This window comes from Mesoplodon densirostris, chromosome 14 (assembly GCF_025265405.1).
Source record: "Mesoplodon densirostris isolate mMesDen1 chromosome 14, mMesDen1 primary haplotype, whole genome shotgun sequence".
Classification (NCBI taxonomy): domain Eukaryota; kingdom Metazoa; phylum Chordata; class Mammalia; order Artiodactyla; family Ziphiidae; genus Mesoplodon; species Mesoplodon densirostris.
In genome coordinates this window covers 75,637,742-75,665,391 of record NC_082674.1, presented here as the reverse complement: position 1 = coordinate 75,665,391, position 27,650 = coordinate 75,637,742, and the positions used below count along the sequence as shown (strand labels likewise).

General features: G+C 46.6%; 2 protein-coding genes across 4 annotated transcripts in view; both read left to right on the top strand.

Annotated features, from left to right (window-relative positions):
• Window positions 1-12,438: 12,438 nt before the first annotated feature.
• ITPRIPL1 (ITPRIP like 1) lies at window positions 12,439-17,317 on the top strand. 2 transcript variants are annotated; one of them, XM_060117782.1, is made up of 3 exons: window positions 12,439-12,684; window positions 12,857-12,959; window positions 13,812-17,317. In XM_060117782.1, the coding sequence occupies exon 3, from the start codon at window positions 13,826-13,828 to the stop codon at window positions 15,467-15,469; it is 1,644 nt and encodes a 547-aa protein (XP_059973765.1). In that variant the 5' UTR covers window positions 12,439-12,684; window positions 12,857-12,959; window positions 13,812-13,825; the 3' UTR covers window positions 15,470-17,317. The 2 variants fall into 2 exon arrangements, with proteins under 2 accessions (XP_059973765.1, XP_059973766.1); XM_060117783.1 differs by lacking the exon at window positions 12,857-12,959.
• Window positions 17,318-21,351: 4,034 nt separating this feature from the next.
• NCAPH (non-SMC condensin I complex subunit H) overlaps window positions 21,352-27,650 on the top strand; it is a 39,389-nt gene continuing 33,090 nt past the window's right edge. Inside the window, exon 1 of one of the 2 annotated variants that reach the window (XM_060117398.1) lies at window positions 21,352-21,442. In XM_060117398.1, the coding sequence (XP_059973381.1) occupies window positions 21,424-21,442 (19 nt within the window). In that variant the 5' untranslated portion in view covers window positions 21,352-21,423. The remainder of the gene's footprint in view (window positions 21,443-27,650) is intronic. The other variant, XM_060117397.1, reaches the window with a different exon arrangement.

Genomic DNA, 27,650 nt, shown 5'->3' with positions numbered 1-27,650 from the left:
ACCCAGTAATGCATACTTTGAACTGCTTTATTCATTCACTCACTTCTTCATGTAACAAAATTTACTCTCTCCTATGTACCAGTCACTATACTAGTTCCAGAACTGTACCAGGAAACCAGACAATTCATATATATATATATGATTTAAATATGTAGAGACAAAATTGATTTTCTAATTATTTCATCTGGTGCATGTTTCTAAAAAAGCTTTGTTCCCTTCCAGGAAGTTTGATGTAGCGATTAAAAGCATGGAGTCTTGGGACTTCCCTGGCAATCCAGTGGTTAAGACTTCGCCTTCCAATGCAGGGGGTGCAGGTTTGATCCCTGGTCTGGGAGCTAAGATCCCACATGCCTTGGGGCCAAAAAACCAAAACATAAAACAGAAGCAATATTGTAACAACTTCAATAAAGACTTTAAAAATGGTCCACATCAAAAAAAAATTTTTTTTTAAAGCATGGAGTCTTGTGTCAGACTGCCTGTGTTCAAATCCCAGGTTCACCCCTTACTAGTTGTGCAATCTTGGGTAAGTTCTTTTGTTTGGCCGTGCTTCGCGGCTTGGGAGATCTTAGTTCCCTGACCAGGGATCGAACCCGGGCCCCCTGCAGTGAAAGCACAAAGTCCTAACCACTGGACTGCCAGGGAATTCCCTTGGTTAAGTTCTTAGTGACTCTGTGCCTCAGGTGCATTGTCTGTGTAACGGGGATAGTTTTACCTACTCCATAGGGCTGCTGGGCACCTAGAACTATGCCAGGAAATAGTGCTTCTCAAAAGTATTTATGGGGCTTCCCTGGTGGCGCAGTGGGCTTCCCTGGTGGTGCAGTGGTTGAGAGTCCGCCTGCCGATGCAGGGGACACGGGTTCGTGCCCCGGTCCAGGAGGATCCCACATGCCGCGGAGCGGCTGGGCCTGTGAGCCATGGCCACTGGGCCTGCGCGTCCGGAGCCTGTGCTCCGCGGCAGGAGAGGCCACGGCGGTGAGAGGCCCATGTACCCGAAAAAAAAAAAAAAAGTATTTTTGAAACACTTTGTGTTTGGAGACAGTTTGTGACTCAAACACAGGAAGACTGCCTCATTCTTTGCCATATCCTTCTTTTCTTATCCCAAATGGTCCTACCAAACCTGATGGCCCTTCCACACAGTGCACTGAGTTCTGAATGACTCTTGGCTCTTCCCCAAACTACAGCCCTCACAGAGATGGCAGTTTGCCAGCATAAGGTACATCCAGCAGCATGGCTGTAGGTTGGGTGGCTGTACCAGAATGCACTGTTGGGCTGAATATGTGGCCTCTCCAGGTGATTGACTTGAAGGGACTGAGAATTCATTTTTGTTTGCAGGTTGCCACATGCTCGTTTAAAAATGAAGTAATGTCATAACTATATAGAAATGTTGACCCCCTGCAAAGGCAGTCATGTGTTAAGGCATGGCTCATACTGGCTCCTTGATAGAACCAATCAGGCAGCTCGTGGCTTGCAGTTTCGAGGATTGGTTTCTATCACAGACGGAGGACAGACTTGTGACCGGCTGAATCTCCTACTGGGCAGATACTCTCTCAGGCTCCCCGATTCCTACCGTGCTATTCCCTCCAATTTCTATGGCAGAGTGGAGCCTTTAAAGAAAAAAACCATACTCGCATTGCATCTTACTGCACTCCTGCCCACCTTTCTCTCTGGGCGCCAATTTGGTTTCATCTTGGCAGCTCCAAGCCCCCAGCCCAGACTGCCGGTTGGGATGAACTCCAAATCCCAAGCCCTAATAATCTTTTCCTGAGGCACCATAATCTTCCCAACTGTGTATCAAACCAACTTTTTTTTTTTTTTTTTTTTTTGGTGGCACCGCACAGCTTGTGGGATATTAGTTCCCTGACCAGGGACTGAATCCGGGCCCTCAACAGTGAAAGCGTGGAGTCCTAACCACTGGATTTCCCGTAGAACTCCGTGCAACCAACTTTTTAATAAGCCAACAAGCATGGACACAATACCTGCCACGTACTCGTGACTGTGCCCGTTGTGAGGAGGATCACCAAGCGTAAGCCCTTCTCAGAGGCAGGCACAGCTGAGAGCAGGCTTAGGGAAGGCTTGGAGTACTAATTCCTGCCAGAGACCAAGGTGCCAAGGAAATAGGAAAAGAGATCATACACCTATGTGCCCATCACCCTAGAACCTCAGAAACCCCATGGGGGGCCTCCAGTGGTTCCTCCCACTCCCCCCACCAGAAGTAACCACTTTCCTGATTTTTATGTGAGCCATTCTTTATAAATTTACTACTTGTGTATGATCTGTAATCAATATATTGCTCAGGGGACTTCCCTGGTGGCGCAGTGGTTAAGAACCTGCCTGCCAATGCAGGGGACATGGGTTCGAGCCCTGGTCCAGGAAGATCCCACATGCCACGGGGCAACTAAGCCTGTGCGCCACAACTAGTGAGCCCATGTGCCACAACTAGTGAGCCCACGAGACACAACTACTGAGCCCGCGTGCCACAGCTACTGAAGCCTGCGCACCTAGAGCCCATGCTCCACAACAAGAGAAGCCACCGCCATGAGGAGCGTGTGCACTGCAATGAAGAGTAACCCCCACTCGCTGCAGCTAGAGAAAGCTCATGTGCAGCAACAAAGACCCAATGCAGCCAAAAAATAAAATAAAATAAATAACTTTATTTAAAATATATATATATATTGCTCAGTTTTGAGAAAACGGGTAGCAAGCACAAACCCAGCTGTGCAAAGAAAGGGCAATGTGGTCCCAATAGATGGAGGCACCAGGAGAAGGTCGGATGAGGCAGAATATCTGCATAAGAGGCTGGCCTCAGCTTCCCTGGGCGTCTACCAAGCAGGCGAGGCCACGAGGAGGCTTGGAAGCACAGGCAGTTGGGCAGCCAGCAAGGTGGTGGTTTCAGCTTCTTGGAAAGGGGTACAGGGAATTCCCTGGCAATCCAGTGGTTAGGACTCCGTGCCTCTACTGCAGGGGGCCTGGGTTCGACCCCTGGCCTGGGAACTAAGATCCCACAAGCTCTGCAGCCAAAAAAAAATAAAAAATGAAAGGTATGAAACTAATACTCAACACAGCATATAGTAGGTGAAGTGCTCAAAGACTGGTAGAATTCAACAAAAAAAAAAAAAAAGGAAAAGAAAGAAAAGGGGTACATGGGAGGTTGTGTTTTCTTTTTAAACCTTGTATGGCTAAAACCCTCTTTATTCCTACTCTCTTGTTTGGTAATTTGCCTGAGCATAAAATTCTAGACTTGGAAACCATTTTCCTTCAGAACCTTGAAGGCATTGTTCTTTCATCTCTTTGCTTCTAATGCTGTGCTGGGAAGTCTGACACCATTCTTTCTGATCCTGTGTATGTGATCTGTTTCTGTCCAGAAACTTGTAGAATCCTCTGTTTGTCCTGAGGGTTCTGAAGATACCTTGGTGTGGGTTTATTTTCATCCATGTGCTGGGCACTCAGCTTCAGTCTGAAAACGCATGTCCTCCAGTTATGGGTACTTGTTTCATTATTTCTTTGATGAGATTTCCTCCTTTCCTTTTTCCCTGTTCTTTCTGGGACACCACATTGTCATATGTTGGACCTACTTGGCTGACCCTTGTAATTTTTCTCTACTCTTTTCCAGCCCTTTGCATGTTCACTCTAACTTGGGGAGATTTCTTTGGTTTTATTGTTCAGTCTATGGAGTTTTTCATTTCTATTATCAAGTTTTTAATTTCCAAAAAAATCCTTTTGGATTCTAATTGATTTTTAATTGAATATAGTTGATTTACAGTGTTGTGTTATTTCAGGTGCCAGCAAAGTGACTCAGTTATATATACACACACATATATATATATATTCTTTTCTAGATTCTTTTCCATTACAACCATTCCATTTCCAACCCTCTATCCATCCATCAATCCACCTTATTTTTTGATGCATTTTGAAGTAAATTACAGGCACCAGTATACTTTCCCCTAAATACTTTAGCATGAACATTACAAGATATTGAATATAGTGCCCTGTGTTATACAGTAGGTCCTTGCTGTTTATCTGTTTTAGTGTGTATCTGTTAATTCCAAACTCCTAATTTATCCCTCCCTCCCCAGGACTCTAATTTTTTAAAGGGTATCTTGTTCTAGTTTCATGGATAAAATGTCTTCTCATAAGTCTTTGAGGGTATTAATGAGAGTTCTTTCATGAAACATTCTTCTCACTGCTTTGTAATGAATTCAGAATCAACTGAAATATGTAATAGTGGTTTAGTTAATTACATTAATCTATAGAATATGATATACAATGATTACATTTATAGAAAAGACTAATAACATAGGATTATCATGATACATCTTAGAGCAGAAACAGCAAGTTAGTACCACAGTATTATATATTATTTTCCCCATATTTTATATATTATGAAAAATTTTAGTTTTACCAAAAAACTGAAAGAATTTTATGATGAACACTACCTCAGTTCTAACATTAACATTTTACTATACTTGCTTTATTGCACATGTATCCATCTATCCAACCCTCTATCCATCCATCAATCCACCTTATTTTTTGATGCATTTTGAAGTAAATTACAGGCACCAGTATACTTTCTCCTAAATACTTTAGCATGAACATCATTAAAAATATTTCAATATTTGCTTACAGTTTTTTGTTCATTTGAAATAAAATTTACATGTAATGAAATGCACGGACCTTAACTGTAAAATTCTCAGTGTTTTGACAAACTCATAAACCTGTGTAAACTCAACCCCCCACCAAGGTATAGAACATTATCATTACCCCAGAAAGTTCCCTCATGCCCTTCTTAATCAATCTCTGCCCTAGGGGGATTCACTGTTATGATTTTTTTCTACTGTAGGTTAGTTTTACCTGTTATAGTATTTCACGTTGTTTTATAAAAATTTATTTATTTATTTTGGCTGTGCCGTGTCTTAGTCGTGGCACAGGGGATCTTCGTTGTTGCATGGGGGGAATCTTTTAGCTGTAGCATGCAGACTCTTAGCTGTGGCACGCATGTGGGATCTAGTTCCCTCACCAGGGAACGAACCTGGGCCCCCTGTATTGGGAGCTCAGAGTCTTACCCACTGGACCACCAGGGAAGTCCCAGTATTTCAGTTTTAAAAAAAGAAGAGAAAAAGAAAATTTACGTTAACATGCATATTGTTTTACTGTATGCCAGGCATTATTCTAAAGTGCTTTAGAAATATTAACTCACTTACTTATATCAATACTTTGAGCAAAGTAGTAGTATTTTCTCCATTTTACAGATAAAGAAAACTGAGATGTAAAGTGGCCAAATAGCTTAGCCAAGGCCTCACAACTGAAGAATGGGGGTCAGGCCCTACAGCCACACTGTTAATGACACTTCGGCCTCTGTGTGAACATACTTCAGACCTATGTCAACTTCAAAACGCTTACAGCAGTTATCTTGGATGGTAGGGTTGTGGGTGATTTTTATTTTCTTCCCTTTTTTTTTTTTTTTTTGTGGTACGCGGGCCTCTCACTGTTGTGGCCTCTCCCGTTGCGGAGCACAGGCTCCAGATGCGCAGGCTCAGCGGCCATGGCTCACAGGCCCAGCCGCTCCGCAGCATGTGGGATCTTCCCGGACTGGGGCACGAACCCATGTCCCCTGCATCGGCAGGCGGACTCTCAACCACTGCGCCACCAGGGAAGCCCTATTTTCTTCCTTTTGTTACCTGTATTTTCTAAGATTTCTGCAATGAACATATATTACACCTCTTGCTTGTATACCTAAAACTCCAAAAGTTACTTTAAAATATTCCTGATATGGCCCAACACTACTCTTTTCTAAGTCATGATACCCCTCTCATCCGATTTCTCTTCACACTCACAGCCAAACCCTTGAATATTGCCAAGCTGAAGTATGGTCACATTCTGCATCACAGTGTGTCTTCCCAAGGTTCACTTTTTTTTTTTTTTTTTTTTTTGTGGTACGCAGGCCTCTCCCTGTTGTGGCCTCTCCCGTTGTGGAGCACAGGCTCCAGACACGCAGGCTCAGCGGCCATGGCTCACAGGCCCAGCCGCTCTGCGGCATGTGGGATCTTCCTGGACCAGGGAACGAACCTGTGTCCCCTGCATCGGCAGGCGGACTCTCAACCACTGCGCCACCAGGGAAGCCCCCAAGGTTCACTTCTGTGTGATATTCATGTGATCGATCATTTCAACCAAAGGACATGCAAACATCCAGTGTCACATGAGAACCATGTCTGTTAGTTGACAGATGTCACCATGGGTGGGTGAGAGGCAGGAAGTGACTAATTCAGTGTGGTTTCTGAATGTTTGCTCTTCTTAAAATGAAGCATAGAGCAAGAGGGAGGAAGTATGGGGATATATGGATATGTATAGCTGATTCACTTTTTTATAAAGCAGAAACTAACACACCATTGTAAAGCAATTATACTCCAATAAAGATGTTAAAAATAAATAAATAAAGTCACAACTTCTACCGGAAATAAATAAATAAATAAATAAAAACTAAAATGAAGCATAGAATTTCTCTAAAGTGTAACATCTTTGCTTAAGATGTGCTCTGCATTTTGAAATTAATACTTTAAAGTGTTAATATAGATAAAATTCATTTTTCTTTTTAAAAATTTTATTTTGAAGTAATTTCAAACTTAAATGTACCCTTTATTCACATTAACCAATTATTAATATTTTGCCACATTTGTTTTTACTATTTTCTATATGTTTTCTTCTGAAATAACTTAAAGTTGCATACATCATGCCCCTTTAATCCTTAATACACCAGTTTGGATTTTTTAAGAATAAGGACATTTCCTTACATATCCATTTTCTCACCTAACAGTAATGCAATACTATCGCCGTATTCTAATTTTGACAGTTATCTCAAAAATGTCTTTTATAGCACTTTTTCAGCTTCCAATATCCAATGCAGAATTATACATTTCACTAATTGTCTTATCTCTTTAGTTTTCTCAAATTTGGAGCTATTCCTCTCTCACCATTTTTCTTTTTTTGGCTGCACTGTGCAGCTTTCAGGATCTTAGTTCCCCAATCAGGGATGGAACCCGTGCCCCCTGCAGTGGAAGCTCAGAGTCCTAACCGCTGGATAGCCAGGGAATTCCCTTTTTTGTCTTTCTTGACACTGTCATTTTGAAGGGTAAACACCAGTTATTTTGTAAAATATTTTTATATTTGATTTTATGTTTCCCCACAGTACAGGTTATACAAGTTATGCACTTTTGGCAAGAATATTATGTGGGCGATGTTGTGTCCTTTCTATGTCCCAGGAAGCACATCATGGTGATGTTAATTTTGATCTCTTGACAGATCTCTCTGCTGTGAAGCTACTATTTTTCCTTTTGTAATTAATAATCAATTTGTGGGAGATAGAATGTCTTTGACCAGTATGTACTTGATAAAAATGTTTATGCATTTTTTGAAGGTTTGTTTTATTCAAAGGCTTAAATATTTAAGAAATGTATAAATGGCTGAAAATCTACGAAAGAACTCTAAAAAACTTTGGAAAAATGCTAATGAAACACGAGAAGAAAAAGTAAGTAGATCAGAATATGGAAAGAAAACTCTGTAATGATGAAGAACAGAACATTAGGAGAGAGAAGTATGGTAATTAGCAAACTGAGAGCAAGATGGGAGAACAAACTGGAAATATGTGTGTATAGGTGAGATCCCTGCTGAGGACTTAGATCCTGTTCTCATACCTTTCATTGTATCTGATCCAAACATACTTTCCATGGTTATAAAATATGCTCAAATATTTTTTGAATGAATTAACAATTCATCATGATAGACTTTGGACAGAATCTGCTTACCTCTTGAAATCTCCATTTAATCATTAGCGTCTATTTGTTGTCCTCCCAACAGTACAAGTGCTACATCTGAGAGGAGAGAGCCTGTTGTTTTTCTGAAGAAATATATGAGAAGTAAATAATGTGCAATGATATGCCATTCAGATTGATTAAGCAGGAGTGGTGCATTTTATGCACAGGTAGCAGTTCTTCTATTAGTAATTCTCCTCCTCCACAGGGCATTCCTGGCTGATTGAAAACAAGGAAGCAATTTTCGACTTCCCCTTTATGTTCAGAAGCATCAACAACATACAAGTCTGTCCACACAGGCCTTGACTGCACAGCAAGCTTCGAAAAATGTTTGTCACCAGAGCAAGATCATCTTTGCAACTTGTGGTAACAAGAAGCTGGTTTGATGAAAACCTTGCAGTTGTGAAAAAAATGATTTTTTGAAATTTGTGGTTGATAAAAATGGTTTCTCACATAGTTTTTTACTGTATCCCCGTTATCTTGCCTTGGTTTCCCTGATCTACCACCCATAGCCCCCAAACCAAATATTTAATTTAAGATCTAAATGTTTGTTTATTTGCTTATCTAATTCTTGGCCATAGACCCAATTTCTGCATCATCCTGGTCAGGATTCTGTGTGGATCCTAGGCTTGTTTCCTGTAAGTTATCTCCAACTTCCAAACAGCCTATAAAAGCAAAAAGGTACGATAACTACCCTACCCAAACACTCTCCTATTTTTCATGGCTGGAACACTCTATCATTTATTCAAACCTGTGTCATTCATTTGTTCCATTCGTTCATTCAAAAACACTTAGCTGTTGCACAACCAGAACTGAACTAGGTCTAATTTTAGTCTTTGCCCTTGAGGTTCTCAGAATTTCATTAGAGATACCAACAGATAACCAGCTCAGCAAGGTGCAGATTTCTGTGGTAAGTGCCGTATTTTGTAATGTGAACACAGATGAGATATCAACACCCAGGAGGTGCGGGTGACTAATCCGTGAGCAAGGCCCTCTAAATATATGGGGTTATTTAATCTGCACACTAACCTTAAAAGGAAAGGACTTTTATCGTCGTGTTTATCAGATGAGGAAGCTGAGGCTTTGGGAGGTTCAGAACTTTCCAGGCCCCAGATAGCAGGCAGCGAGACATGGCTCAGAGATCCGGTCCCTGTGCTTTTTATCCTGCCAACCTGGAAGGATGGATCATGCAAAGGAGGAGTTTTCTTCGCCCTCTCGGGGACTGGCACGGGGACTCGCTGAGCTCCCAGCAATGTCTGGCCCCCGGGCGAGAGGTGGCATCTGGATAGGGGCACCAGATCCACGCGAGGGCTCTCAGTCCTTCCGCCTCGTCTTTCCTTGGTTCTGCCCGCAGGCCTTCTGTTGACCTGGGTTTGCAACCTGAGACTCCTCATTTCCAGATCCGGACTACAAGGGTCTTCCTTTGGGGGCACAGGTCCCTCAGAGGAAGGACCCGCCCCTGCTGTAGCGGCCGCCCAGAAGAAAGCACGCCTTTTTTATCCTGAAATGAAATTTGTCGTTAGTTAAAACGCTCGTCAGAGCTTCCCTGGTGGCGCAGTGGTTAAGAACCCGCCTGCCAATGCAGTGGACACGGGTTCAAGCCCTGCTCTGGGAAGATCCCACATGCCGCGGAGCAATTAAGCCTGTGCGCCACAACTACTGAGCCTGTGCTCTAGAGCACGCAAGCCACAACTACTGAGCCCACGTGCCACAACTGCTGAAGCCCGCGCGCCTAGAGCCCGTGCTCTGCAACAAGGGAAGCCACCGCAATGAGAAGCCCGCGCACCGCAATGAAGAGTAGCCCCCGCTCGCCACAAGTAGAGAAAGCCCACGCACAGCAACACCCAATGCAGCCAAACTTAAATAAATAATTAATTAATTTAAAAAAAACAACCGCTCCTCAAGGACAGTATTTAAACGAAGTGCTAACTGCAACACAATGAGAACTAGAAGGAAAGTAATTTACAACACCATAATGAGAACTTCGACATGTCCCAGCCGAGGAAGATCGCCCGGAAGGCGCAGGGGCGAGCCGAGCTGCAGTCGGGGTGGGAGCTGGCATTCCCGGGAAAGTCCGCGAAGGTTTCCCCGCAGAAGTACTCTGCTCGTTAGTGCAGCGCAAGGAAGTGATGGCTCAGACCCTCATTCACAGGCTCTCCACTTTCGGGAGGGTCGCGAGCTCCTCGCAACCATGCGCCCCATGAGCCCCCAATCTCGCCCGCGGTGACCGATGTGTCCCGGAGGAGCGGACCCGGCTGAGAACACGGAGATGGGGGGGGGGCTTGGGCGTAGGAGGGTGCAGGCGCGGCTCCGGGTACAGTTGCCTCTGAGGGGCGAAGGGAGGGCGCTCGTGGAGCCCCCAGAACTGACCGGGAGGAGGAAGCCCCTTCCCCGGGTCTCCGGAACCGGGAGAACGCCGCTCAGGCGCAAATCAGGTCCTGTGTTACACATGCCAGCTTGGGCACACCTGTTTCTTTAGAAAACGTATTTTGAGCTCCATTCGAGTTAAGACACACCAGAGCCCATTCATTCATGATTTGGGCATTGTCTGAATGTTATCTTTGTATTGTGAAAATAGTACCTGCTCATTGTGAAACAGTTCAAAAGCATAGGAAGAGGTAAAAGTCACCCGTAATCAATCCCTACACCCTTAGAAGATCACTGTAAATATTTTGGAATCCACCCTTTGAAACTTTTTTCCTAAGCATATTTCCTAGGTAGTATATACACACAACACGTAACACAGTGGTATTAAACCATAGCATGCTTTTGTAACCTGTCCCTCCCCACTTAATATATTATGGTCTATTTTCCATGTTGATGTAGATTTACACATTCTATTTTTTATATATACAGTATATTTGTATGTTTTTATAGGTGTGTGATGACCAAAACATGAGTGTAAGATTTATGTAGTGATACGATTATTTTTGGTAAACATACTGGAAATACGCGGGTGCACCACAAGACTCTTACGAAAACTTTATGGTTTGTGTATCATTTAAAAATATCTTCACACAGGCTTCCCTGGTGGCACAGTGGTTGAGAGTCCGCCTGCCGATGCAGGGGACACGGGTTCGTGCCCCGGTCCGGGAAAATCCCACATGTCGCGGAGCGGCTGGGCCCGTGAGCCATGGCCGCTGAGCCTGCGCGTCCGGAGCCTGTGCTCCGCAACAGGAGAGGCCACAACAGTGAGAGGCCCGCGTACCGCGGGGAAAAAAAAAAGAAGTAAGTTTGGAACTTCAGTCATGGTCAGCCAGAAGACGACCTTTCTTTCCCCCTCCACGATTAAATACATCAGTAATTTTGGAAGTACTGTCCAAATTGTTTGACGTCCCTTCTGCATTGACCCTGGATAAGGAAGCGTGAAACTTGATTGTCTTTCAGCAGAAGGACTTTAATTGGTAATTATGGAGAGATCATTACTTCCTTTTCTCTTTGGATAGCTGACACAGGACAGGAAGGAAGGTTGGAGTTCTTTCTGAGGCTCTAAAGATCCTTTTCAAAAAGCCCATTCCGTTGGCATTTCTTAGCAAATCACAAGCTCATCCGGTCTCCACACTTTATAAAGTTCTCTTTAACACACCCATCTTATCACCTGAGTCACCCGGTAGATTTAGGATTCTTATTCCCAAGCGGCTAGTAAGGCCTCAGGCGGTCTTTGAGTGCTGTCTGGTTTTTTCATGAGAGTCACTTTGATAGGAGAAAGGGGTTGGGGAAAGACACCTGAGTCTGGTGAGGCACGTTAAGGATGCTGACCACACACCTCACCTGCTGTACTGAGACAGAGGGGACCTGGGATCTTTGCTGCAGTGCTTGCACCTGCACAAACATTTCCTCCGCAACAGAATACAAAGAAACTATAAGGAGCTAAAAATAACTACATGCATGTGGCACTTGAGGCAAATTATAAACAACAAGATACAAAAAGACCAAAAAACCCAACTGCCACTTGTGAGGTGTCCCAGCAAAAGCAGGGTCCTGGGCAATATTCCTGCAAAGGGCACCACCAAGGGGGTGGGCAGACCACCCAAGCCCCCCCTCACCAGACCCCTGGACCTGCCCCTACCTTCACCCCATTTAAAAAACCAGCTCCCCCCACACGCTCAGGGAATGAACAAGGGAAACTGTTGCTTGTTTTCTCTCTCTCCTGCTGCAGCAGGAGTCCCAATAAAGCCTTGCCTGAATTTCTCATCCGGCCTTTTACAAATTTCTATTGATTAGAGTCCAAGGATCCCGGTTGGGAACTACCATTTTGCACGGGGCCAGCCTGAAGTGGGAATGACGGTCCTCCCATGCTTTCTTGGTTATGCCCCCATCATCCTCACTGTAAGTGTATTCTAAAATCCCATTAAGTGTATTCTCCATTGAACCCAGCTGAGTGAAGCTGACAGCCGGCCCTGCAGTGCCCCCTTGCGCGACTCTAGGGAAGCTGATCGCCTGCGGCGTGAGCGCCCCTCAGAGCGAGTCTGTGGCCACAGCATTGGGAGGGCCTTGGGAGGCAAAGCGGCGGACACACGGCGCGCGCTGACGAGGAAGGTCACCAGGCCCCAGGGTTGGACTCCTGCTGCGTGCTCGCTGTATGGCGGGGATTTGGGTGGGCGGGGCTGGGCGGGGTTGGGCGGAGCCTGGACCGCGGGAGCGCGTTGTCCGGCTGGCGCCCTCGGAGCGGCGCGCGGCACCTTGGGGTCTCGGGGCCCGCCGCTCACAGACAATCGGACCCTTGGATAAACATGGTGTGCTCCCCGGGAGAGGGGAGCGGGGCCACGTCCGCGGGCGGACCCGGCGAGGAACCCGGAGCCCCCACCGTGCGGGGGAGAAGGCGGGGACGGTCAGGCCGCGCGGGCTCTTTAAGACCGTGTTCGTGCTAACGCCGATGGTGAGTAACCTGGTCCCAGGTCCCGGGAGAAACGAGTTGGCTTGGTCTAAATAGGCAGATGAGAGTTCAGATCTCTAGGCGTGGAATTAGGGGAAGTTATGAATGGGGGGTGGGGGTGGGGAGGCACATGGCTTTGAGCCAAAGCCCCCAGGTACGTTGTAAATTTTAACAGGGCTGCTGGAGAGGGCGGTGAGACTAAGCAAGGACGAGTTCCAAAGGGAGGAGAGTCCCCCACCTGGTTTCAGCGCCCACGCGGCTGGTCCTTCATGATCCCGGTAAGCCCAGTAGCTTGTGAACAGGTGGGGTGAGTGCAGGAAGCTTCAGCCCTTTGTGGTGGATAGGTGGGCAGAGGAACCCACTCCTGCGGGCTCTCAGGAGGCCTTGGGCATCCGGTTCTTCACGAAGCTTCCTGGGCCAAGAGGTGGAGCTGTGCCTGCCTTTCGGCCTGGCCCACCAATGGGGTATCCGGCAGCCCCGGTAGGACCTCAGAGAGCACAGCAGCAGGAGTGGAGAAGTGGCTGGTGGCACTGTGCCTCCTTGGCCGCCCCACCCCGGGGGGTTGGCCCACTGGGCACGGGGGTGGAGGAGCTGCTGAGTGGTCTGATGACACAGGGCTGAGCAGAATGAGGATTGTGAAGTCCCAGAGGAAGTAGGATGCTACAGCATCCCGCTTGGCGATGGGCTGACGGCCTGGCAAGAAGAAAGGTGTTGCCCAGGCAGACCAGTGCTTTCTGCCCATGGAAGGGAGCCTCTGGGATCAGCAGGGCACACCTGGTGCCCATGGTGGACTGATGAGTCGGGTGAGGCCACCCTGGAACAGGGTCCCCCTCCCCATCCTAGGAATGAAGAGAGTCCCATGTCCACATTCTGAAAGCCTAAATACCACCCGCACCATGTGGAAGGAAAGCAGTAGAGAGGCTGGGTGGCCCATCCTGCTGCCCCCCTTTTTCCCCAAATCCTCCCAGGCAGGCCGCCCTTGCTCTCTCCAACCCCAGCTCTGTGAGCTTTCTGTTCCTCCTGAGTAGCTGACTTCCAGGATTTGGGGTTCCAGCGCTATGGGGAATACACGCTGGAGAGCAGATGAATCCGGAGGATCACCGCTGACTCCCACCCTCCTACTTCTCTAGATGCAGAGGCCTCCATGGCTGTGATAAGCCTTCTGTTCTTGGCAGTGATGTATGTTGTGCACCACCCCTTGATGGTCAGTGACCGGATGGACCTGGACACACTAGCCAGAAGTCGGCAGCTGGAGAAGCGGATGAGCGAGGAGATGCGCCAGTTAGAACTAGAGTTTGAAGAGAGGAAGCGAGCAGCTGAGGAGAAGCAGAAGGCAGAGAACTTCTGGAGAGGAGACACATCCAGTGACCAGTTAGTGCTGGGGCAGAAAGACAGGGGGTGGCCGTTCCAGGCGGATGGCCAGGAGGGGCCGCTGGGCTGGATGCTGGGAAACCTGTGGAACGCTGGCCTCTTTTGCTTTTTTCTCATCTTTGAGCTCCTGCGACAGAACATGCAGCACGAGCCGGCCTTTGATTCCAGCAGCGATGAGGAGGCGGAGGAGGTCCGTGTCGTGCCTGTCACCTCCTACAACTGGCTTACCGACTTCCCCACGACGGAGGTCCTGGAATCCTTTCACAAACAACACATCCAGAACGTCACCCGGGACCTGCCCTGCACCTGTGAGTTCGTGGAGAGCTTTGTGGACGACCTCATCAAGGCCTGTCAGGTGCTCAGCCGCCAGGAGGCTCACCCACAGTTGGAGGACTGCCTGGGCATCGGGGCTGCCTTTGAGAAATGGGGAACCCTCCACGAGACCCAGAAATTTGACATCCTGGTGCCCATTGTTCCCCCCCAGGGCACTATGTTTGTGCTGGAGATGAGGGATCTGGCCCTAGGCCGCCGCTGTGGCTGTGTGCTGGTCGAGTCGGAATGCGTGTGCAAGCGCGAGAAGCTTCTGGGGGACGTGTTGTGCCTGGTGCACCACCACAGGGACCACTCAGCCCTCCTGGGCAAGTGTAACAGCTCCATCAAGGCGGCTCTCTGCACCGGCTCCTACCTGGATGTGTGTAAGACCGTGCAGTGGTTCCGGAACATGGTGGGCAATGCCTGGGCCCTCGTGGCCCATAAGTATGACTTCAAGCTCAGCCTGCCGCCGTCCACCACCTCCTGCAAACTCAGGCTGGACTACCGCTCAGGCCGCTTTCTCTCAATCCGCCTGGTCCTGGGTGTGCAACGGGAAGACACCTTGGTCTACCTGGTGAGTCAGGCCCCTGACCAGGAACAGCTCACCAGCGTGGACTGGCCCGAGTCCTTTGCAGCCTGTGAGCACTTGTTCCTAAAGCTGGTCGGGCGTTTTGCTCCCGAGAACACCTGTCACCTCAAGTGCCTCCAGATCATTTTGAGTCTCCGGGACCTTCAGAGTTTACCCCAGGGAGCATCCTGCCCCATCCTCACCTCTTACCACTTCAAAACAGCCCTCATGCACCTGCTGCTGCAGCTGCCCCTAACAGACTGGCAGCATGGCATGCTCTCCCAGCGGCTCCAGGACATCCTCTGGTTCTTGGGCCAAGGCCTCCAGAGAAGGTCTCTCCATCATTTCCTCATTGGTAACACCTTCCTGCCCCTGACCATCCCTGTCCCTAAGACATTTCGGAATGCTGAGCCCGTCAATCTCTTCCAACACCTGGTGCTAAACCCCATGGCACATTCACAGGCAGTGGAAGAGTTCCACAACCTCCTGACCCAGGTGAAAGCTCTGCCCTGTGCCTCGCTGGCTGGGGCACATTAAATGTACAGGCCACTAAAAAGGGGGAGAAAGTATTTCTGATTCTCAGGCTGCAAAAGAGTTTATTTTTCAGACACATCAGCAGATACGTGATCTTCGCCTTGCCAGGGGGGACTATGATAGATTAAGGCACTTAGGAGTACATGAAGTGGTCATGAGGAGGGGTCCAGTCTGCAGGGCCTAATCAAGGCTGGGTCTTTGAAGTTTTCTTCTGACTTAACTTTCATCATGACCCAAAGAGGGCCCAGGGTAACAGCTGTGATGGGAGGATCTTGCTGCTAAAGAGTGGAGATCCAGAAGAGGCTTGTGAAGTTGGGTTTTGTAGCAACACTGGAAGTCAGAGAACCAGAGAATACTTCCATTCCAGCTTATTCCTTCTTTTGTGAACGACTCCGAGCACGTCCCTTGTAAACTGGTTTCCTTATTGAACTCAGCCCAACTCATGCCCAAGCTGATAGCACTCCATTTTATCCCAAATACTGTGATGGTAGCTTCTCGTATTTTAGGATCGAATTTTTCAGATTGAAGGTATAACCAAGATGTTTATTTGCCATTTTCTTAATTTAGCCCTATTTTCATATGATATGTGCAATATAATACAGCTGTTTTATGCATCTGAAAAGAACTCAATACTACCCAAATAACTTGACTCACAGACAAATATTAAGTCAACAGTGGCCTGTCCCATAGTTGAAATAATGTATTTACTAAAATTAATTACATCGTCAACATCTGATGACCTCCTCAGTGCCTGGAAACATTATAAAACCCTTAAGGAGGACAGTCTTTTGGGGGGCTCTGAGATGAACAATTACGGTTTCTGAGGGGAGCCGCTTATTTGTTAAGTGGAAAGAAGGTTTAGCTACCACGTGTAGCTGTGCTTTTTCTCAGTCTGGTAATGCCTTTGTATTCTCTTTTCAAAGAAGACAAAGGGATTATTTGAACTACGTCTGTGGGTTTGCAAAGCGGGGTCATCACAATCCAGGCCCACTGCCAGGGCTGGACAGGAAGGGACTGTGAAGCAGTTCAGCTCTAACAAAGTCATAATTCTGGAGATATGATTGGTATATTTCCCCCTCTTTCAAAACCTTGGGCATCCTGGGGAGGAGTGTTAAAAAATGTGACTCTAGTTGTGGGTGTGGTTGTTTTGGAAATACCAGTGCTGTTCCTACCCAGCACTGCCAGGAAGATCTTCGGGGGAGGAGAACCTTGCCCCACATTTAATGTGACCTCATTGGGGGTTTAGGTGCTGGCCTCGTAGCCTTTGGTTATAGAATCCCCCCAGCAAAAATAAATTACAAGTGTCCCAGAAGCTGATGCCAGCCAATATTTGGGGCTCCCACTGCTGCACAAGAGCCGCTGTGTTCTCGTGTTGTCTGCTGATATCTGCCAGGTGCAGCTTTCAAGTGCAGATGCAGTGATGGTTGGTTCTATGCTGGTGGGATTTTGGTGTTTTAAAAACATCCACATGTTTTTTGGGATTTCCCTGGTGGTGCAGTGGTTGAGAATCTGTCTGCCAATGCAGAGGACATGGGTTCGAGCCCTGCTCTGGGAAGATCCCACATGCCGCGGAGCAACTAAGCCCGTGTGCCACAACTACTGAGCCTGCACTCTAGAGCCCGCGAGCCACAACTACTGAGCCCGCGTGCCACAACTACTGAAGCCCGCGCGCCTAGAGCCCGTGCTCCGCAACGAGAAGCCACTGCAGTGAGAAGCCCGCGCACCACAACAAAGAGTAGCCCCCCCTCACCGCAACTAGAGAAAGCCCACGTGCAGCAACAAAGACCCAACGCAGCCAAAAATATATTAATTAATTTTTAAAAATACATATGCTTTTTGTTTAGAAAATAATTTGCTGGTGTTTTACTTCCCAATCAATAAAGAAGATTATTTTCTGTATCAGTTGGAATCTGCAATAACAGCAGATCAGCATTCTCACATGCCTGTTCCCAAGAAGTTCACGTTACCCTGATCGCTTCATCCAGTACATCCTGGTGTTTCTCAATGTACTTTGAACCAGTCTGCCCTGTGGTTTCCCAGTGGCATGGCCGGTAACCAGGAGAGAGTAATTCAGAATCTTAAGGAACACCTAAGTTATTCATTTTCATGGTGTCCAAACCAAAATAGCCAAATTAAAAGGTCTTAATGTCTACAAACAACATATATAAACTCCAGAAGGCATAGGCCTGTCAGGTAGAAAGAAGGTGGTATGATCTAGGACTGGGTGGTTTCTAGTCTAGAACAAGACAAGGAAGAAAATGTAAAGTTATGAGTGGGCGGAAGAATACAAAGGGAACAGTCCGAAAAGCTTGGGTGGGGCAGAGAGTATAAGAAAGAGTATAGAAAAAACAAGTATTAATGGGAAGAACAGAGCTGTTGTGCTCTGGAAATACTCTTACAATGAAAGGGGAAGCTTCCAGATACTCAGGAAGCTCAATTTTATTCTAAACAATACCTGGCTGGCACCCAGGATATAACAGCGATTATAGTAATGGGAATACTTAGCATTCATTGAGCATTGCCAATGGTCCAGGCACTGTTCCGCACATCTGGTAACTCATTTAATCTTCACACTATAACCCCACGAAGTGGGTGCTTTAACGCCTCCATTTTGCCTACGAGGAAACTGAGGCTCAGAAGGCGTATACATGGCTCATAAGTGGCAGAGCCTGGAAGAAAGTACCCGTCCTAGCAACCTTCCAGCACGATCTTGGGAATAAGATGTAGGGGTTACAGTGCTTTGAAAAGCAAAAAGCATTATATTAATTTAAAGATAAACTATATTAATTTTAACATAAAGGGTGGTGTGTTATTGTTTGGGAATTCTGGAAGATAGAAATTGTTGGTTCTTAGTCCAGTCCTTACGAGGTCAGGAATTTTATATCACATACAAAAATTAAAGGCATTTGCTCAGAGGCCAAAACAAATGCAAAGCCATTTCAACTACATGCCCTGTTGAACCCCAGTGACTTGGTGGTTTATATCATGAACTACATTGATATAAGCCAGCTGCAGGCTGGAAGGTCGGGGCAAATTTCAGCCAAAAGACTGTTTGTTCAGGTAGCCAGCTGATGACACTGTTATTCCTCACCTAAACTAAGGCTGTTTGGCATCCATTTTGGGGAATTAGAATCTGGGTGAGTAGTGAAAAATAGGGAAGGGAAATGGCTCCAGCACTTTTCTGGCAGATGAGGGGTGGAGGAGGGGCCCCACTACTTTTGTAGACAGAAGAGTTGAGCTTTGCACGCCACTGATACCAGTGTTGAACGGATCTCTTGGCACCCGCTGTAGTCCTAATCCCCCCAGACAAAGAAGGCATTCAGAACGGGAGGTGAAAGACCTGCCTGCACCAGTCGGGCCTGGCCTACAGAAATGCAGGGGGTGCAGTTGGCACTGCACACGGAGTCCCAGGCACTCAGCTCAGGAGGCTCCACTACAACCACCGGACAGCTTCACACCTCAGCCAATGGCTGATGGGTCTCCTAGGAGCCTTCCTCTGCTAAGAGTTCCAAGCCAGTTCTTCAGAGGCTCTAGATTCAGTGCTACCTGCTACCCTCCCGGCCCCCACTTCTCTTAGATGGTGCATACACAGAATCCAGAGGATCACACCCATTCCTACTCTCTCAAATGCACTTAGGGAACAATGACTGGCACCCTAGCATACACTGAGTCCGTGTGCTCACAGGATCTATTACCTAACTCCTCATAAAGCTCAGTGCGGGGGTGTGTGTGTGCGTGTCATCATCACTGTTTTATAAATAGGGAAGAAAATGGGGCCCAGAGAGGTTAAGACGCCCAATCCAGGATTAAGCTTTTCTTCCAACTTTGCTCATACATTACATATTTAAGCACTTGCTGTATCCGGGGCTAGCATCAGGCCCTGGGGAAACAATGGTGAGCAAAGACACGCTTTGTCCTCATGGGGTTGACAGTCTATGGAGGAGACAGATATGAAATAGTCACCCCAGCAGATGTAAAAGGTGAACTATATGGGAAAAGAATCTAAAAATGTGGATATATGTATAACTGATACACTTTGCTGTACACCTGAAACGCACACAACATTGTAAATCAACTATACTCCACGGAAAATTAACAAAAAAAACGAGGGTGACAAGTTCCACTAAAGCCTCCAGTAAGGACACTTGAGCCTATCAGGGAAGGCCTCCCTGAGGAAGTGATATGAGCTGAAATCTGACAGGAGTTAACTGGGTGAAGATGAGGATGAAGAGGATCCTACACAGAGGACGTGGCACATGCAGAGGCCCCGTGGTGAGAGCTGGCACCGTGAGGGCTAGTCTGAAAGGAGGCCCAGTGACTGGAGGGCAAGGAGAAAATGGAGGCAAGGTGCAAAGTGAGGCCGGAAAGGCTGTGGGGACCAGGCCCAGGAGGCCTTTGTAGTTAATTTTAGAAGCTCCCTGAGCAATGGCACCTTTGAAGCGTTTTGGACTTTGGAAGGAAGCGACAGGTCGGTTTTGTACTTAGCAACCACCACCCAGGGCCCAAGGAGAAGCGGGTCAGAGCAGGTTTGGGGCTGCTGCAGACGAGCGAAAAGGAAATATGGATGAAAAGAGATGCGGGATAGAAGAGATTTTTAGGAAGTAAAAAGAGCCCAGCAATGGATTGTGTGTCAAGAGTGAGGGAGAGGGAGGCGTCCAGGATGACCCCTGGGTGCTGATTTGGGTTCCTGGGTAAACTTGTTTTCTTTCTTCTATCCCACACTGCCTTACACTAAAGATTTGAAAGTGGTCACTGGGAGAACAACTTCGTGCAAAAAATAAATAGGCTTAAAAAGTCGTTTTCGGGCTTCCCTGGTGGCGCAGTGGTTGAGAGTCCGCCTGCCGATGCCCGGGATAAGGGTTCGTGCCCCTGTCCGGGAGGATCCCACATGCGGAGCGGCTGGGCCCGTGAGCCATGGCCGCTGAGCCTGCGCTTCCGGAGCCTGTGCTCCGCAACGGGAGAGGCCACAACAGTGAGAGGGCCCGCGTACCGCAAAAAAAAAAAGAGTCGTTTTCAACAAGGTGGTACTTTTTTGGTTGCCAAAACGACTGAGGGGCGCCGTTGGCATTTAGCGAGAAAATCGTGTCAGGGACGCTGAGCAGGAGTCCCACAGGCCAAGCGTTGTTTCACCCTGAATGCCAATAGCACCCTTGAGAAGAAGCACTGTATAAAATGCCATACGTGTGTTAAGACATTATAGGATGTTCGAGGGATATTTGGGGAAACAGCCCTGGCCTTTTCTCCTGTAATACAGTTCTTGGGATGAGATGAAGCAGAATGAACAGATGGGTGGCACATTACACTCGTCTCACTTCCGACCGTAACCTTAGCTTTTTTGAAAGGGAGGATGATATCCAGGAATCTTTTCGCAAGAATCAATAAAAACGATGGTCTTCATTTAAAAAAAATGTACACACAACATTTTGCATCTGTTCTTCCCCTGCCTGGAACACTCCTCATTCCGTTGTCGGCTACCTCCCACCTCCGTCCCACACCCCATCATCACTTTCTACCTCCTAGTGTTTTGCTGCCCTTATAGCACAGGTCGCGATGGGAAAATCAACCTTTGTTTCCTCGGTCACCTGCCTCCCCCATTAGTATATACATTCCTTGAAAGTAGAGCCCTTGCCGTTCTGCTCCACGCTGGGTGGGTCCTAGCGCCCAGTTCCGAGTCTAGCGCTCCAAAGGAGGGAGTTTTCATACTATTTCCGGGGAGGTGGCGGGGGGGGGGGTCCATGGATCCATTACAGTCCACTCCCAGGACCCGAGCTCGGAGCGCTCAATCCCTGACGTCTTACTTCCACGCGGCGCGGCACGACCTTTTCGGCGCGGAGGACCAAAGCGGTCAGCGCAGGCGCGCCTCTGGCCCCGCCCACGGTGGCGTCATCACGGCCGTTATTGCGCTCAGGCGTCTCGGCGCGCCATTTAAAACCAACTCTGGAAACGCGGAGGACAAGATGGGACCTCCCTGGCCCAGTAAGGCTGAGTGGGTCGGAGGCGTGGCGGGAAGGGCCCGGTGCGAAGAGGTGCTCCGGGTGGCGGGGCTGGCGGGCTGGCCTGAGCCGGGAGAGCGGCTATTCCCGGCCTTGTTGTTGGCCTTGTTCTCCGCCGGCTAGAGTAGAAGCAGGCGGGCTGGGGGAGAGGAGGGCCGGCGCAGGGTGGGCGGGCGGGTGCGTTCGGCCAATCAGGACACGGCTTCGGCCCGCGCCGCTCTTGGAGCTGTGAGCCGGATGTGGGACGCCTTGCCCGCTGGGCTCCTACACTTTGCGCGGTGTCTCTTCCTTTAAAAGGAGGTTTTCCTGGAATGCACGTTAGTTCAGGGCCGTGGAAGTATTGTGGTTACTGCTGTATGCTTAATACGCATGCATTTATTTTTACATTCATTCAACTGGTATTGAGTGCCCCCTTCGGGCCAGAACCTGTGTCATGCCTAGATATAGCAAAGAACAAAACAGATAAGATTCCACCCTCTTAGAGCATGTGTTTTAGTTCGGGAGACAGACAGGAAACGAAATAATTACAGATGAGGCTGAGTACTCAGATTGAGAAAAGCAGAGTCGGGGGAGGGTCCCTTTAGATTAGGGAGTCAGGGAAGATCTTTAAGCAGATTCTGGGGAACGTGTTCAGGCAGAAGAAGCAAGTACAAAAAACGGGCAAAAGAGGAAGAGGCTGACCTGGGCGAGGACCAGGATTTTGTAACTGAACAGCGAATGAGGTCGGGCAGGTAGTCAGGGCCTTTGTAGGTCTTGGTAAGAGGTTTGGAAATTTAGTTACATTTTGGACGTGGTAAGTGACTTACCTGAGTCAGGTGAAAGGGTCAATAATCACGTGGGTAAGAGCTTGACACTCAGGGCAGTGATATGGGCTGCTCAGGGAAGTGGCCTGTGGACTGAGAAGTAAATTTGGTCATCATCATCATATAGATGGCAAAACCATGGGAACAGGTGAGAACACTAGGAAGACCCTGTAGAGAAGATACTTGAGACCAATATTTAGAAGCTGGTTAGAGAAGGAAGAGCTAGAAAAACGCAGAAAAGAGTGGTGTTGTAGAAGCCAAGAGTGTTTCAAGAAGCAGAGTGTTGTCAGCTGTTTCAAGTGCTGTCGACTCTCAAAAGAGGGATGAAGCCCGAAAAGTGACGAATGGGTTTGGCAACATGAAGCTGTGGTGGTGGGCGTGGGAGCCAGATCAGAGGGGTTGAAAATTGAGTAGGAGTTGAGGAAGTGGACACCGAAAGTGTTTTTGAGTTCAGTAACCATCTGCTGAATGAATGGATGTATAATGGTAAAGGGAAGGAGAGAAATCAGGGAAAGACAATTCTGAGAAATAAGGCGTGCCTCTAATTCCCATTTTGAGTTCTCCTCTTAGACAAATTCCTCCTTTAGTGCTTTCTCTTTCTGTTTTTCTCTTATCCCAAGGTCCAACTCCCTTCCTTACATTGGTTGCAGTGCCCACATTCAAGTAGTCACAAGTCCTCTTGATTCAGTCTCTAAAAATGTCTCTTGCCTCCTTCCTATTTTTACTTTCTTCTTTTTTGTTTGTTTTGACCTCAGCTGAGAGTTATGTTAATCATACTCTTTAGCTGGTGGGAAGCTATCAGGGAAACATGTGAAGTTTTCTTGTATTTTTAATTCTCTTTTATCTCCACTCTTCATTCTTTCCCTTCCGCTTACATGGGCAACCTTGTAGTGTTTGTTGTGTGTCACTATTTTTAATGTGTTCCTATAAAATGTGTGTTATATTATGCATATTTTTTTCATATCACCAATTCTGAACCAGCTGAGATGTACATTCTTATTCTCCTTTGGAGGACGAAGGAGCAAACCCTTAGAGCACTTACTTAAAATTTCTCCAGTTAGTAAGTGAAGGAGCTGGAGTTTGAAGCCAAGCCTTCTGATTCTTAAATCTGGAGACTCTCCCCCCAGGTCTCTCAGTTCCTTCATCTCTCCCTTCCAAGGGTCTTGTTTCGTGGCCTACTCTCATAGGCCACAGCCACTCACCACCGTGGTCTCACCCTAGACCTTGTCGTTACCAACAGCTGCGCCCCTCTGTCATCTCAGTGCACCCCGCCTCTCAATCACTGCTGTCTTTCCAGCTTACTCCCTCTTGTTCCCCGACTCCAACAATCCTCTGACCCAGCAGACCTGTATTCTTCTACTTCTCACTGTCTCTCACCTCTGTGCCCTTGTTCCCCTCCTTACTTAGCTTCCATTCAGTGGTCATTTGGTGTAATCACTCCCTTTCATGTGCCCAAAACCCCTTGCCCTCTTCTTGCCTCCTTACACTTGATTGACAAAATCACAACTCTGGTTAATCCCAACTGTGCCTACTCGGCTTGCACCCAGTGGTCTCAAGGGGACCCTAAAGCTGCCCAGCATTCATGCTGTATCCCCTGGTTGATCCACTCTCCTTCTAGATGATGATTTCCTATCTTCCTTTCTCTCCTGAAATCTCCAGTACCTCCTCCCCAGCCCTCACCCTTACCTGCTGAGTTTTTGGTTTTTATCTGCTTCCTTTAATTAAAAAAATATTTATTTATTTATTTATTTGTTTGTTTGTTTGTTTGTTTTGGCTGCTCCGGGTCTTAGTTGCAGCATGTGGACTTCTTAGTCGTGGCATGCATGAGGGCTAGTTCCCTGTCCAGGTATCAAACTCCGGCCCCCTGCATTGGGAGCGTGGAGTCTTACCCACTGGACAACCAGGGAAGTGCCTAGCGGCTTCCTATTTTACTAAGAAAATAAAAGCAATCCAAAGATATTCGCGGGCTTCCCTGGTGGCGCAGTGGTTGAGAGTCCACCTGCCGATGCAGGGGACACGGGTTCGTGCCCCGGTCCAGGAAGATCCCACATGCCGCGGAGCAGCTGGGCCCGTGAGCCATGGCCGCTTAGCCTGTGCGTCCGGAGCCTGTGCTCCGCAACAGGAGAGACCACAACAGTGAGAGGCCCGCGTACCGCAAAAAAAAAAAAAAAAGATATCCGCAAGTCCACCAGTGCACCTTCTCCCCTACCTGCATCTTTGCCTGTGTTCTCAGTCTTCTTTCCTTTTGCTATGGATGGACTCTTTGCTCTCAGCAAGGCAGCCCCTTTACCTGCTTGAGTACATTGTTCAGCAACTTTTACCCTTTCTTCTGCATGATCTCTGTGAATAACGGCCCTCTCAAAGATATCTGGAACCTGTGAGTATGTTGTTTTACATGGTAAAAGGGACTTTGTGGATGTTTTTTTAAACATTATTTAAATTAAATTTTATTGTAGTATAGTTGATTTACAATGTTGTGTTAGTTTCTGCTGTACAGCAAAGTGAATCAGTTATACATATACATATATCCACTCTTTTAGATTCTGTTCCTATGTAGGTCATTACAGAGTGTTGAGTAGAGTTCCCTGTGCTATACAGTAGGTTCTTATTAGTTATCTATTTTATATATAGTAATGTGTATATGTCATTCCCAATCTCCCAGTTTATCCCTCCCCCCCACATTTCACCCTTGGTAACCATAAATTTGTTTTCTACATCTGTGACTATTTCTGTTCTGTAAGTAGGTTCATTTGTACCATATTTTTAGATTCCACATATAAGCGATATCATACGATATTTGTCTTTCTCTGTATGACTTACTTCGCTCGGTATGACAATCTCTAGGTCCATCCATGTCACTGCAAATGCCATTATTTCATTCTTTTTTATGGCTGAGTTCTGGTTTGGTATCAGGGTGATGGTGGCCTTTCAGAATGAGCTTGGGAGTGTTCCTTCCTCTGCAGTTTTTTGGAATAGTTTGAGAAGGAGAGGTGCTAACTCTTCTCTAAATGTTTGATAGAATTTGCCTGTGAAGCCATCTAGTCCTGGACTTTTGTTTGTTGGAAGTTTTTAAATCACAGTTTCAATTTCATTACTTGTGATTGGTCTGTCCATATTTTCTATTTCTTCCTGGTTCAGTCTTGTAAGGTTGTACCTTTCTAAGCATTTGTCCATTTCTTCTAGGTTGTCCATTTTATTGGCGTATAATTGCTTGTAGTAGTCTCTTATGATCCTTTGTATTTCTGTGGTGTCTGTTGTAACGTCTCCTTTTTCGCTTCTGATTTTATTGATTTGAGTCCTCTCCCTTTTTTTCTTGATGAGTCTGGCTAAAGGTTTATCGGTTTTGTTTATCTTCTCAAAGAACCAGCTTTTAGTTTTATTGATCTTTGCTCTTGTTTTCTTTGACTCTATTTCATTTATTTCTGCTCTGATCTTTATGATTTCTTTCCTTCTACTAACTTTAAGTTTTGTTTGTTCTTCTTTTTCTAGTTGCTTTAGGTGTAAGGTTAGGTTGTTTATTTGAGATTTTTCTTGTTTCCTGAGGTAAGATTGTATTGCTGCAAACTTCCCTCTTAGAACTGCTTTTGCTGTGTCCCATAGGTTTTGGATTGTCATGTTTTCATTGTCATTTGTCTCTAGGTATTTTTTGATTTCCTCAGTGATCCATTTTTTTAAATAACTTATTTCTTTTTATTGCTGAATAGTATTCAGTCTTATGGATAAACCACATTTTGTTTGTCCATTCACCGGTTGATGGGTATTTGGATTGTTTCCACTATTTGACTATTACAAATAACACTGCTACAACATTCAGAGAGGGAGAAGGTAGTGTGAAGACAGAAACAGTGAGAGATTTGAAGACACTAAGCTGTTGGCTGGGAAGATGAAGGAAGGGGCCTATTTCTTACAAGATAAGAAATGTAAGAAACGCACCCCTAGAAGCCAGAAAAGGCATTCTGCCCTCAGAGCCTCAGGAAGGAACCAGCCCTACGAATACCTTGACAATATCCCAGAAACATTGGGATACACATTTCAGACTCTAGAATCCAGAACCGTAAGAGAATAAATTCGTGTTGTTTTAAACCACTAAATTTGTGGTAATTTGTCCCAGCAGCAAAAGGAAACTACAGTAAGTCCCCTACATATGAACGAGTTCCGTTCTGAGAGCACATTCGTAAGTCCAACAAAGTTAGCCTAGGTACCCAACTAACATAATCGGCTATATAGTACTGTACTGTAATACGTTTCTAATACTTTTCACACAAATAATACATAAAGAAAAAAATAAAACATTTTTAGTCCTTCTTACTTGAAAAGTACAGTAGTACAGTACAACAGCGGGCATCCAGGTGCTGGCATCGAGTGAACAGGAAAGAAGCGTTACTGACTGGAGGAGGGAGAGGAGGTGGGAGATGGTAGAGCTGCAGGATCATGAGCAATAGGAGACGGAGGGCAAGCTGCAATTCCACTCACACCTGACATTGATGGCACAGGTTCTTGTTCCTTGCTGTAACCAGACGCACGTTTGCATCTTTGAAAGTTCGCAACTTGAAGGTTCGTTTAGTAACATATTGTTTAGTCTCCATGTGTTTGTGTTTTTTACAGTTTTTTCCCCGTAATTGATTTCTAATCTCATAGCGTTGTGGTTGGAAAAGATGCTTGGTATGATTTCTGTTGTGGATTTGATTAAGTTAAGGATCTTGAGATGGGGAGATTAGCCTGGATTATCTGGATGGGCCCAATGTCATCACAATGGTCCTTATAAGAGGGATGCAGGGGGGCCAGAGTCAGAGAAGGAGAGGTGATGACAGAAGCAAGAGGTTGGAGTGATGGAAGGAAGGGACCATAAACCAAGGATTGTAGGTGGCCTCTAGAACCTGAAAAAGGCAAAGAAACAGATTCTTCCGTAAAGCCTCTAGAGAGAATGCAGTCCTGCTGACACCTTGATTTTAGACTTCTGACTCATGAACTGCAAGAGAATACATTTATGTTCTATGTACCGTTAAGTGTGTGGTGATTTGTTATAGCAGCAGTAGGAGACTAATACAGTCTGTCTGCTTCATTTTTTTCTACCAAGCTGGGGTTTTTTTTATTTTAAAATTAGTTTCTTGACCTCACTTACCTTTCAACTACCTTCCTCCCATTTCTCTTCTTCCTTTACAGCGTGAGTCCTTGAAAACCATGTCTCCATTTTCTCTCTCCAATTTCCCTTCTCCCATCTTCTCTCTTTTTTTTGTCCCTCCTATCTTCTCTTGAATCTGTGCCTGTTTGACTTTCTCTTTGTCACCCTGCACTCAAGGAAAACTGCTCTTGTCAATAGCCTCTAGGTTGCTAAATCTAATGATCAATTCTCCGTCCTCATCTCATTTGACCTGTCAGCTGCATTTG

Excerpts from the sequence above, each read along its gene's own strand:
- ITPRIPL1 (XM_060117783.1), top strand. The coding sequence starts at position 13,826 with ATGGCTGTGATAAGCCTTCTGTTCTTGGCAGTGATGTATGTTGTGCAC.